The following is an 11833-nucleotide window of genomic DNA, read 5'->3' on the forward strand; positions in this document are numbered from 1 at the left end:
CATCAGTGCCTCCGCTGCCGGGCAGGGCACACCCTGGCCCCGGGCACGGAGCCTCCCTGCGGTGGGGATACCCGAAATAAATCCTATTTTTACAATATTTTTACATCCTATTTTCTATGTGTAGAATACCTGGAATCATGGAACGCTGCGGGTGGAAGGGATCGTCCATTCCCAAGCTCTCTGCCATGGGCAGGGACGCCTCCCGCTCCCCACCCCAGGCTGCTGAAGGCTTTTTCCAGCCTGGTTTTGGGTTGGGGCACCCACAGCCCCCCCGGGCAAGGCGGGCGGTGTCCCCCGGCTCCCGCTGGAGCGCGCCCAGGTGTAGCACACCTGTACAGGTGTACTCCGTGCACAGGGACCCGGCACGGGCGTGCAAAGGAATTCATTCTGCCGGCGATGCGGCGCGGCTGAGCGCGGATGGAGCAGCGCCGGCACCGCGCGTCCCGGCGGTCCGGAAACGCCGCGGAAACGCTGGAAGCGGCAGCACCGCCGGGACACGGCGGGACACCGGGAGAGACAGCGGGAGCGACACCAGGAGAGACACCGGGACACTGGGAGAGACACTGGGAGCGACACCGGGACACCGGGAGAGACATCGGGACACCGGGAGTGACACCAGGACACGGCGGGACACCGGGAGAGACACCGGGACACGGCGGGACACCGGGAGAGACATCGGGACACTGGGAGTGACACCGGGACACCGGGAGAGACAGCGGGAGCGACACCGGGACACCGGGAGAGACATCAGGACACCGGGAGCGACACCGGGAGGGACACCGGGACACCGGGAGTGACACCGGGAGCGACACCGGGAGCGACACCGGGACACTGGGAGTGACACCGGGAGCGGCACCGGGACACCGGCAATGACACCGGGCCCGGGGGGCGTGTCTGGGCCGTGTCCAGGGCGTGTCCGGGGCGTGTCCCGTGGGCGTGTCCCGGCCGTTGGCCGCCGCGGTGTGGGCGGGGCGGGCGCTCTCGCGCGCTCTCGCGATAGCCGTTCGAACGGGCGGCGGGCGGGCTCCCTCAGAGGGCCCGGCCCCGCCATGCCGCTGCAGCCGCGGCTGCTCCGCACCTACTCGCGGCGCGCCGGCTACCTGCGCCCGCTGCCGCCGCCCGACCCGTGGATCTCGCCGCCGCAGGACCGCAAGCGCCTCTTCAGCTCGACCTCCGCCGCCTCCAGCGCCGCCTCCAGCGCCCTCTCCGCTTCCAGCGCCGGCTCCTCCCCCTCGGACGACCCCGACTTCTCGCCGCCCGGCAAGCGCCCCCCGCCGGCCCTCGGTAAGCGCCCCGCCTGGGCCCGGCGGCTGCGGACCCGCAGGAAGGAGACCCGGGGCCCGGCCGGGAAGGAGAACCGGAACCCGCAGAACCGGGGGCGGGGGCAGGAGACCCGGGCCCGGGGGAAGGAGAACCGTGAGCCGGCGGGGAAGAAGAAGAAGTGGAGCCAGGGCAAAGAGCCCCGCGGGCGCAGAGAGGAGCCCCGGCGGCCGCCGCCGTCCTCGCCCTCGCCGTGCCCGTCCCCGGTGCGCGGTTCGCGGCGCCGCCGGCAGGGCCCGCTGTGCGCGGCGCGGCCGCCGCTGCTGTGCAGCACCCCGCAATGGGCGCCGCCGCCCCGCCGCGCCCCGCTGCTGCTCAGCTCCACCGCCGACAGCGGCTCGGCCCCCGGGGACAGCCCCCCGCCCCGCCGCCGCCGCCGCCGCTCGCCCCTGCGCCTCAGCTCGTTCCTGCTCAGCACCACCATCGAGGGCGGCTCGGCGCCGGGCGAGTCCCTCTCGCAGCAGGGAATGCCCCGCGGCTCGCCCGAGGGCTGCTCCGGGCGGCGGCCGTCGCTGCTGGGCGCTGGCGAGGAGGTGCCTGAGTGGTTCCGAGCACCAGGCTTGGCTCGGAGCTGTGAGCCCCAGCCCGCGCTGCGGGAGTCCCGCCGCGTCCTGAGGTCAGGGTTGCGGGGACGCTGCCCGGCACAAGCTGCCCCGTCCCCGCTGAAAGCACCAAGCGCTCCCCAGGAAGCGCTGCCGCCCCTGGAGAGTGAGCCACAGCCCCCTGTGCCCTGTGACAGTGAGGAGCCCTGTGAGGTGCCATCTCATCTCAGCAGAGATTCGGCCAAAAGAGGCTCGAGCTGTCAGAGAGACCTAGCCAAGGAGTACCAGCTTGTGCCAGTGGTGGTCCTGGACCCTCTGGAAGTGCCAATGAGATTGAAGAGCATGAAACTCAACAAGCAGGCTGATGTTCAACCTGCCTGCCTGCAGCCAGGCTCTCCTGTGGGCCGCCAAGGAATCTTGGAGAACAAGCACAAAAGGACCAAGGGTGTTCCCGGGGAGGGCAGCACCTGCAGGAAAGCTTGTATCAGTGGCTTCAGTGCCAGCCGCTGGGGCAGGCACACCCGGCTGCGGCGGAGAAGGCGCAAGAGCAAGAGGCAGCAGCAGCCCAATAATTCCCTTTTCAGACTCCAGACAAGGCCAAAACGAACTTGGAAGGGAGCTCTGGAGATGTCTGTAGGTGTCAGAGGCAATGACTCTTCGCTCCTCAATAACTCTTATTCCTGGGCTAGAGTGCGAGCGTCTCTGTCCTTCCATAAAAAGAAGAAAGTGACCACAGATGAGAGTTTCTGCAGCAGCATCCTCTGCACCCCTTCAGGGAAATCCCCGCTCTCGGGGTACCAAGCCAGCCTGTCTGCTGGTAAAGCTCAGGGCTGCTCCTGGTTTGCTTCCTCCATGGTCCTGCTGGCTCCCAGGGATTCCTCCTCTGCCCTGGAGCTGCTCCTTACGGATGCTGAGAAAGTGTTTGGAGAGTGCAACCAGGAGGGACCTATTGCTTTTGAGGAGTGCATTCCTTTGAATAAGATGAAAGATTGCAAGAAGATTGGAGAAGGGGTCTTTGGAGAGGTGTTCCAGATTGACAGCGAGAGAGGACCTGTAGCCTTAAAAATAATTCCCATTGAGGGGACTGAAAAAATAAATGGTGAAGCTCAGAAGAGCTTTGGGGAGATTCTGCCTGAGGTAATCATTTCCAAAGAGCTCAGTCTTCTGTCTGAGGGCTCTGTGAACAGAACTGTGGGGTTCATCAGCCTCTACTCTGTGCACTGTGTCCAGGGGGCCTATCCCAGGTATCTCCTGGAAGCCTGGGACAAATTCCACAAAGAAACAGGCTCGGAAAACGACCGGCCAGACTTTTTTGGGGCCCAGCAGCTCTTCATGGTGCTGGAGTTTGAGTTTGGAGGGCAGGACCTGGAGCGCATGAGGAGCAGCTTCTCCTCGGTGGCCTCAGCCAGGAGCATCCTGCACCAGGTGACCGCGTCGCTGGCGGTGGCAGAGCAGGAGCTGCACTTCGAGCACAGGGACCTGCACTGGGGGAACGTGCTGGTCAGGAGCACGGAGCTGAGGGAGCTGCAGTACGTGCTGAACGGGGAAACACGCCGCATCCCCACGGCTGGCATCCACGTCAACATCATCGACTACACCCTGTCCCGCCTGGACAAGGACGGGCTCACCGTCTTCTGCGACCTCTCCACGGACATGGAGCTCTTCCAAGGCACTGGGGACCTGCAGTTTGACATCTACAGGCAGATGAAAGAGGAGAACTCCAACAGCTGGACTGACTACCACCCGCACAGCAACGTCCTCTGGCTGCACTACCTGGCTGATAAACTTCTGAAAGCCATGAACTACAAGAGGAAGGCATCAACTCCTGCCCTGAAGAAAATCAAGATGCAGCTCAGCAAGTTCCACAAGGAAGTGCTGACCTTTGAGTCTGCCCATGATGTTCTGCACCACAGCAGCCTCTTCCAGTGAGCAGGGGTCCAAGGACTGAGCCACTGGTGCTGCCTTTCTCCTCTGCTTTTTGTATGTGTTGGCACAATGAAGTGTTTTGATTGGTTCCCAATATTTTTAATACGTTATCAAAAATGTCCTAAAAAGTCCCCCCCCAATGTCTTCTGCTCTAAGATGTCTCCATACCTGCTGGTTTTGTGGGGTGCTGCAGGGGAGACAACAGAGCTGACTTTGGAGAAAGGAGGGGAAAAGAGACTTCTTCAGGCTCAGTTAATGCTCTAAATTTCACATAAATTTCCTTACCATTTTAGCCTTAGATTATTAAAAGTTCTTTTGTTACTATATTGTCTTTTTTACAGATTCTTTTTCTTGAAGGTAAAACCTCTTCAGCTCTGGACAGTGAGGACAAGGGTTGAATATTGTTGGCTCACTGGAGACAGAAAGGAAAATCCATCCTTTGATTTAATTTTGGCAAAATTTATACCTGGAGTGAAAGGATAAAATGTAAATATGTGAAATTTCTGTAAAGGGTTTTAAACCCACTAATCTGCACTAATCAGTTGTTTTTTTTTCTTTTCCCCTTTCTTAAGGATCAAGGAAGAGGTACCTGGTTGTGAAAAAAAAAAGACAAAGTACCTGTGTTCCTGATTTTTAATGGTTATAATGTTGTGATCTTGTGCACTGATAGGAGCTCAAATCTGTAAGCTGGTGGTAGCACTGAAGCAATTTCTTCCTTTATCTACAGAAGAAAATGCCCAGGGTAATAAATGTTCTTTAGCCCTGAGTGCAGGTGGACCAGGTGCCCCCAACTGGAGGCTCCTACATGAAATCTCAGTTCCCTGTTTTCAAGAAGTCCTTTGCTAACATTCCTGTTCATTAAAGAAACTGGGCTAAAGAGAACAAAACTCAAACTGAAGTGAAAAGTGAATTAAAGTCTGATCCAATGACACAGATGCATTGAGGAATTAAGAGGCAGCATCTCAAATTCATTATAGCTGCCATGCTGTCCCTGCAGTCCAGTGAATAAATGTTGAATATGTGCATCTCAAAGGTTCATCTTGGACCCTCTCTTGAAGTCTCCTTTTTACAAACCCAACAAGGAGACCCTGGGGTGGTTTCATTGTTCTGCCTTCCAGACACTGCAGAAAGTGACCTGACAATCTGCAGTGCTGTGAATTATTAAGATGGAAATTGTGCTGGAATGTTCCCAGGCATCCTCTCAACCTTTTTTTTCTCTCTCAAATTGAATAAAGTCATGCACTGTAATTGAATGGTCTTAAAACCCACTTGGTAAGGCCTGCAGTGAATGCTGATCTGACATCGAGGAGTGTTCCTCAGGCACAATGGTGCTAATTTCATTTATGCTTTAAAAGAAAAAAAAAAAAAGGATGGATGTAACCACGTTATTTTTTGCCTGCCTTGGTGCTTTGTTTCTGATTTGAGAACTGATTTTGGCTGTACAGGAGGGACAGGGCTTTGGCAGGAATTAATGTCACAAGAGGTGACAGCCCCCAGGGGGACCTGGTGCAGGAATTTGGAGATTCTGAAAGCTGAAACCTCTGAATGTTTCCCTGCAAACCAATTTGCTGATTTGTGAACATGTAGTAATTTTCATTAATCAAAATGTAAAGCTTCTACCTCCCCCCAAAACTGGACATTAAATTCATATAGAAACCTTTGCTTTAAACTGTGCTTGCAAGGAAGTGCAGCTGCCAGAGCTGAGCCCTCATTTCCTTTTTTAAAGATGCTCTCTGATTAAAAAAAAAACAGAAAAAAAATATCGTGTACTAATCAGCCCTCATAAATTTTAATGGGAGGATGGTGACAAAAAAGGAATTGGCATAGTAAATTTCCCCTAATCAAGTTAAATGCCCTGAACATGTTTTCATCTGAGTGAAAGCTTCACTTGGAACAGAGCTGGATTATATATTTTAGAGATCTGCCTTCCCTGCTAAGGAAAGAGGATTCCAGAACCCAGTTTGCCCCTTCAGAAAACACCAATTTTTTAATAATCACCATACTGAAATTAGAGCCTTAAAGGGTGCTCCATCTTTTACTGAAATAAGGAAGTTTGAGCAGAGCCAAAATTATCCCAAGGGAGGGAAAGATTTTTCACATGGATCCAAAGGCTTTAGGAGAGTGAAAAGAACAAGCCTGGGTTTGTGCAACTGGTAAATCAGATGGATTCCAAGTAGGAATTCTGGTGTTTCTGGTAAGTCAGATGGATTCCAAGTAGGAATTCTGGTGTTTCTGGTAAATCAGATGGATTCCAAGTAGGAATTCTGGTGTTTCCAGGTCAAAGTGGACTTTGTGGTGAAGCCAACCCTCACTTGGAATATGCTTTCATCCAAGTGCCAAATCTCTGAAAATTTTGCCTATTTTGATGGAGAAGACAGATAAAATATGGATTACTCTGTGAATACTCTGTAACTTACCACGGTGCTGTTAAAACATGTGTTTTTTTGCTCATTCCCTTCTGGAAAAATGAGACATGAAGTGTAGGAATATGAAGATGATCTCTTGCCTTGACAAGGAAGAGCAGCTCTGGCCTCAGTGTAGAGAATGAAGAGCAGCTACTCAGAATATCATTCAGAGGCAGGAAAAAAGGGAAAATTGTAATTTCTGCCCAATTCTGCAGTTCCAGAGTGCAGCAGTTAATGGTGCTGCTGGTGCCCAGCAGGAGAGGAGGCTGCCAAGGGAGAAGGAATTCTCCTTAGAGCTGAATAAAAAACACTGGGAAATTCAACTCGGCCTGGGACTGCTCCCATAAAACAAATTAGGTACAAATAGCCCAATAAAAGCTTGGGACTCTTGAATCAGATAAATCCAGTATTTAGGCTCTCCTCCCAACAAGTGAAATGCTCCTTCCCCTCCCTGGAGCTCTTGCAAGGTTTGTTTAGGTAGTAAATCACTCGGTGGCTGAGCTGGGTTTCCTCTCAGCACTTTGCTGAGAGCTCTGGGGCTGTTCTACAAACTCACCTTGACTGGCACCTTCCTAAAATGCAGATTTTTGGGGTAGTTCAGGAGCAGAGTTGTCACACAGAGTCATCTCCACCGTCAGTGGCACTTCCATGGTCACTTCAGTGTGACCCACTGATCCTTCCTAGGAGCAGACAGAAAATGGGGTTTATTTACTGAGAGGCCTGCAGCATCCTGCTTCTTGGAATTTGGGGAAATTACTCCCTCCAAAAGCTTCCACACACAGGACAATGCAACAGCCCAATGAATTATTCAATAATCTTTAGGGGGTGTTGGAAAATGGTTCATTCTCAATCTCAAAGGAGACCCCTCCATGCCTTATGTGACATTTGTCATTCAGGGGTGACTTTAAGCACTGTGGCACTTGCTCAGCTCCTCAGCCAGTCTGCAGGGTGGGTTTTCACCATGATGCTTCTGTCCAATGCAAACTGAGCAGCTCTGTGCTGCAGTGCTCTGCTGCTCCTCTGTTCCTAATGAAATGCCAGAACTGGGATTTTTTAGGATGATTCTTGTTGTTTAAACCTCAGTTTGGGCTCTGGTATCTCCTGGGACAGCCCCAGAGATGAAGCACTCTATGAATGGGAGGTTTTTGAAGGATGGATTGCAGGGAAAGTCAAAAAACACCACTGAGGGATTGAAGAAAACACCTTTTGCACAAAGAGGACGTTTTATATAAACTCTAAATGCAAAATCTGGAGAGTACAACTCCTCTGATCACTGGATGTGGTTGTCAAAGGCAGATGAGCAGTGCAGATGGGCTGTGGCTGCAGCCCCTGTGAGGGCACTGAGGGCAAACACAGATCAGGTCACATTAAACCATCCTCATTTTCCTAAGGCAGCAGGTTCAGAATGTCCTTACATTCACACAAAATTCCCAACACCTCAACGGAAAATTAAAACTAAGACCCTCTAGCGATGAGTTCAGCTGCCAGGAAAAGGTTCATAAGCAACAACAACAAAAAAATCATCACTGTGGACAAGTTTTTGGTAAAGAAACTCCAGTTCTTTACCCCTGCATTGCCACAGGACAATAATATTATTTTTTTCCCCAGTGATGAGAAGTTTTTCTTGATTAAATATTCAAGCTGAGGGGCACAGCTCTGCAGAGATGAGATTTATTCCTTTTTCTACTCACCAGTAAATATCTCCTGTCTGTGGCTGATGTTCCTGGAGAAGTTCAATGATAATTAACAATTAGATGTTGTGTGCAGAGGCACTCAGCAATGCTGACCAACACTCCGGAGTCTCATGAATTATTCTTAGGAAATAAATGTACAACAACATCAGAATCCCTGAGGGCACTGCAGCCACAGGCATTAGTGTTCATTACTGCTCAGGGCTGAATGCTGTCCCCACTTCTGTGTCCTCTGCTTTATGAACACCTAATTAAATATTTAATTGTGGTAAGGACTCCTAATTGCTACTAAAGCAGCAACACATCTCAGCTTGACCAGAATTCCCAGTTTTTGCCTTGCCAAGGCACTGTAATACTCAGATTATTGTACCAAAACACAATTTGGCTGTTTTGGAAAATGAGGATTCTCTCAGGGTTGAATCTCATGCTGGTGAGACAGGGGACAGCTGGTCTTGAGTTAGTCAGTGAAGAGCAGATCAGGAACAGAATCAAATATAAATTTGGAGCTGAAATATTCCAGGAAAAATGTTTTAAGGAAGCCTGGCAGCAAGAACAAGAACGGCTCAGTGTTTCCATGCTGTGTCACCTGGAGCAGGCTGGCCTATTTACAGAAGTTCCAGTTTCTGCTGGGAATGTTCAGAACACACAAAATCCCAAGAGCCTGAGGGAGCAGACAGCCAAAATACACCAATATGGGCAGAGCTTCAGGATTAAACGTGGTATTTGTGTTTCCATGAGATAAACACATTATCTAGCAGTTCCAATTCTTTATCTAGGGTTTGTTTTCCAATCCAAAATGCAAAGAGAAAATCAAACCCATCTGCCCTGCCTCTGTCTTTGTGAACTCCACAGGTCACTCAGCTGACAGGGGTCTGATTGAGAATGAGGGACAGTATGTAAACAAATTAAATTTTGTATAAATAAGCTAAATTATCAGTGCTGAACTGCAGACATCAAGGTCTTCTCAGACCTTCATCTGTGTTAATTCATGTTCGCTATCTTGTGCTTGTCCCAATCTTTAGACATACAAGGCAAAACCCTTTGTAGCTTGGACTGAAGGGTTTATATTTTAGATAATTTCTATCACTGGGAAAGATATTTTTTATGCCCCTCTGATGCTGAATTAAAAATAGAATAATGACACATTGCATGGAACACAGATTCTATATTTGTCTTTGAAGCATTTCCCCAGCACAGTAAAAAACAACATTTATTACCTACCAGAGCACAATCACGTCCTCCAGAGATCCTGCAATGTCCTGGAGACCAGCAGGGACACCAAAGATTGTCCCAAGGAGAGGCCACCTGCACCTTGAAGTGGCTTTTCAAGGTGAATGAACCAGCCTAGAAAACATCAGAGAAGGATTTATAGCAAATGGAGTGCTCTTGCATTTAAAAATATAAAATAAATTGTACTGCATGGGTTTTTTTTTTCTGAAATCAGCAGGAACTGAGGGGGTTCCCAGCCTACTCCAGAGCAGGATCCATCCCTGTCCTCACCCTGTGACAGGACAAAGCCACGAGAGGGTGCCCGTGGTGTGAGCCCTGCTGTGCCCAGGCTGCTGCTTTGTGCTCCCAAGCACCCTGAGCAGATTCCAGAGAGCCCCGAAGGGTTTCCTGCTGGGCTGCCCAGAGTGACACAATTCACCTTAATCCTGGATATTGTCAGGATCCTGTAGGATCTCTTGTTTTCTGCCTGGCCCCAGAAGCAAAGGGGACACACAGAAAACTCCCCAAGCAATTTGTGTTGCACAGAAGTGCCAAGGGCTGCACCAACAAATCCCTGCACAGAGGCAAAAATCAGGATTTTACCTCACTGGGACAAAAGGGACAAAATAACTTCATTTCTTTATTTCTCTCCTATTTTCTACTGGCCAAGCCAGGAGCTCTGGCTGCAGCCTGCAGTCCTCTACCATACAGGGAGAGCACATGCAGCAGGGAGCAGAAAGCAGGAATGTTTTATTTGTCACTGCTCAGGCATGGTTGGAAAATCCCCAGCCCGGAGTGTTTACGCTGCCAGTGTTTTCACCTCTGTCTCCAGGCAATGGACCTAAACCCTTCCCTCTTCCCCCAACCTGCAGCAAACAGCTCCAGCAAGGAGAGCATCTGTCAGCCCAGCAGGCTGCACAGCCATGGGCACAGCTCAGATCCCAAATAAAACCCAACCTGTGCTCCAGAAGGAGACAAGCAGCCCTTTCCCTGGAATTCTCTATATATAGCTTTGTAGAATTGGTGTCCTTCGCAGCAGTAAAGGCAATTTTTAGAACAAAACATCACATATCTACTTATATATGGATCGTTTCCTATTATTTATTTTATTCCAGCCATCCTCAGGGACGGATCCTGTAACCAGTTTAGCAGCAGCAAAATCATTATTCAACAATCTGACAGCAGAAAAAGGAATAGCACAGCTGGCACCCTCCCTCCCTGTGACCCATGAGAGTGGAACAGAAATACAGCACAGCCTGGTTAGCTGAATTTTTTCCCACTCTTTTTCCAAACTCCATGATTCCTTCCAATGTTTTTGCCGCAGAGGTAAAGCACTGCAAGCTTGGGATGAACAAAAGGAAATGGCTCTGGCACTCTGCAGATTCATTCTTGTCCTAGTGGATGAAGGTTTTCATCCAGAGGATTCCAAAATAGCAGAATTCTTTTTTTCTGCAATGATGGAGTCCCTGACTTTAGTGCTGGAGACGTGAACAGCAACAAAACCAACCCTGTCAGCTGGGCACGGCTCTTCTGCCCAGTGAAATAGAGACAGGGTTCTCTTTGCCCAGAAAATCTAAATTTTCCAAGGATTCTCAGGAAAGTGTGCAACAAACCCCATGGGCACTTTCCAGCTACCTCCAACTCCTCTCTGTGTGTTTAACATTTGACAACCATCCTCACAGACCAGAAATGCTGTAACACTCCACATGCCACACATCTCAGCTGAAAAAAAAAAAAATTAAAAAATATTATGGCAAAAGAGGAAGCAAGAAAAACCTCTTTGCCCTCAGATTTAGTATCAGATCTGTTCCACCCCCAAGGCAGCCACAGCCACATTTTCTGAGCCTTTGCCTGCTCCTGTCTGGCCCCAAGTTTGGGGGTTTTTTTGTGCTGCAGAAGCAGATGTGAGGTTGCAAAGTGCAAGTTTTCTTTAAAAAAAATTTTTCTTGCCCCCATTTTAATTTTTGTTTTAGTCCCAGAGCAAGAAATGAAATTTCTTGAGCACAGCAAAGCCCAAAAAGTGAGAGGCAGCTCCAGGAAGAGTCCAGCTGCAAACTCCACCAGCTGCAGCCCTTCAGCCCCAGCCCTGGGCAGCTCCTGGGACTCACAGAAAACATCTGGTCTTTGTCGGGGCCCTGGGGCTGTCACATTTCAAAGGCTCCCTCTGCGAGCTCCAGAGGCAATGGAAAATATGTTCAGTCGCAAGTGGGGTCACAGGGAGATGGAGAGGGAGGAACCAGCTCGTGGATCCAGCTCCCTGTGCTGGCTCCAGCCTCAGAGCAGCTGTGGAAAAACAGGGCTGGAAAACTCCCCAAAATGTGCAAAGCATCTGAAGAACAAGGAAGGTTTGATTCCACCTCTGCCCCTGAGGAAAACGGGGAATTGGGAACCACACAGAGCAGAGATGGAGGTTTTTTTAGGATAATTGCAGAGCTCTGTGAGGTGGGGAGAGCTCAGAGCCTTCCACAGAGGGCACAGGGAGCAAGGAGTGGCCAAAGTGTGCTGGGGTAGAGGGGTTTGGATGCCCGAGGTCCATCTCTCACCTGCCAGGAGCTGAGGAGCTCTGACCAAAGCACACCCAGAGGGTTTGGACAGCCCTGGAGCTGCGCTGGGAGCTGCTGGTGTCTTTTCATGGCAGGGCTGGGCCCCCAGAGCCTCTGAGCTTCAGACAGAGGAAGGAAACTGCAGCTGTGCCTCCAGTGCCACTTGTGAGAGGGTTTTTGTGTAGCCAGAGCCCTGC

General features: G+C 50.8%; 1 protein-coding gene across 1 annotated transcript; it reads left to right on the forward strand.

Moving 5' to 3' along the window:
• The first annotated feature begins 915 nt into the window (after positions 1 to 915).
• Positions 916 to 6316, forward strand: HASPIN (histone H3 associated protein kinase). The gene has a single exon (XM_038157622.1). The coding sequence runs from the start codon at positions 1050 to 1052 to the stop codon at positions 3789 to 3791; it is 2742 nt and encodes a 913-aa protein (XP_038013550.1). The 5' UTR covers positions 916 to 1049; the 3' UTR covers positions 3792 to 6316.
• The last annotated feature ends 5517 nt before the right edge of the window (positions 6317 to 11833 follow it).

Source organism: Motacilla alba, chromosome 19 (assembly GCF_015832195.1).
Source record: "Motacilla alba alba isolate MOTALB_02 chromosome 19, Motacilla_alba_V1.0_pri, whole genome shotgun sequence".
NCBI classification, from domain to species: Eukaryota; Metazoa; Chordata; class Aves; order Passeriformes; family Motacillidae; genus Motacilla; species Motacilla alba.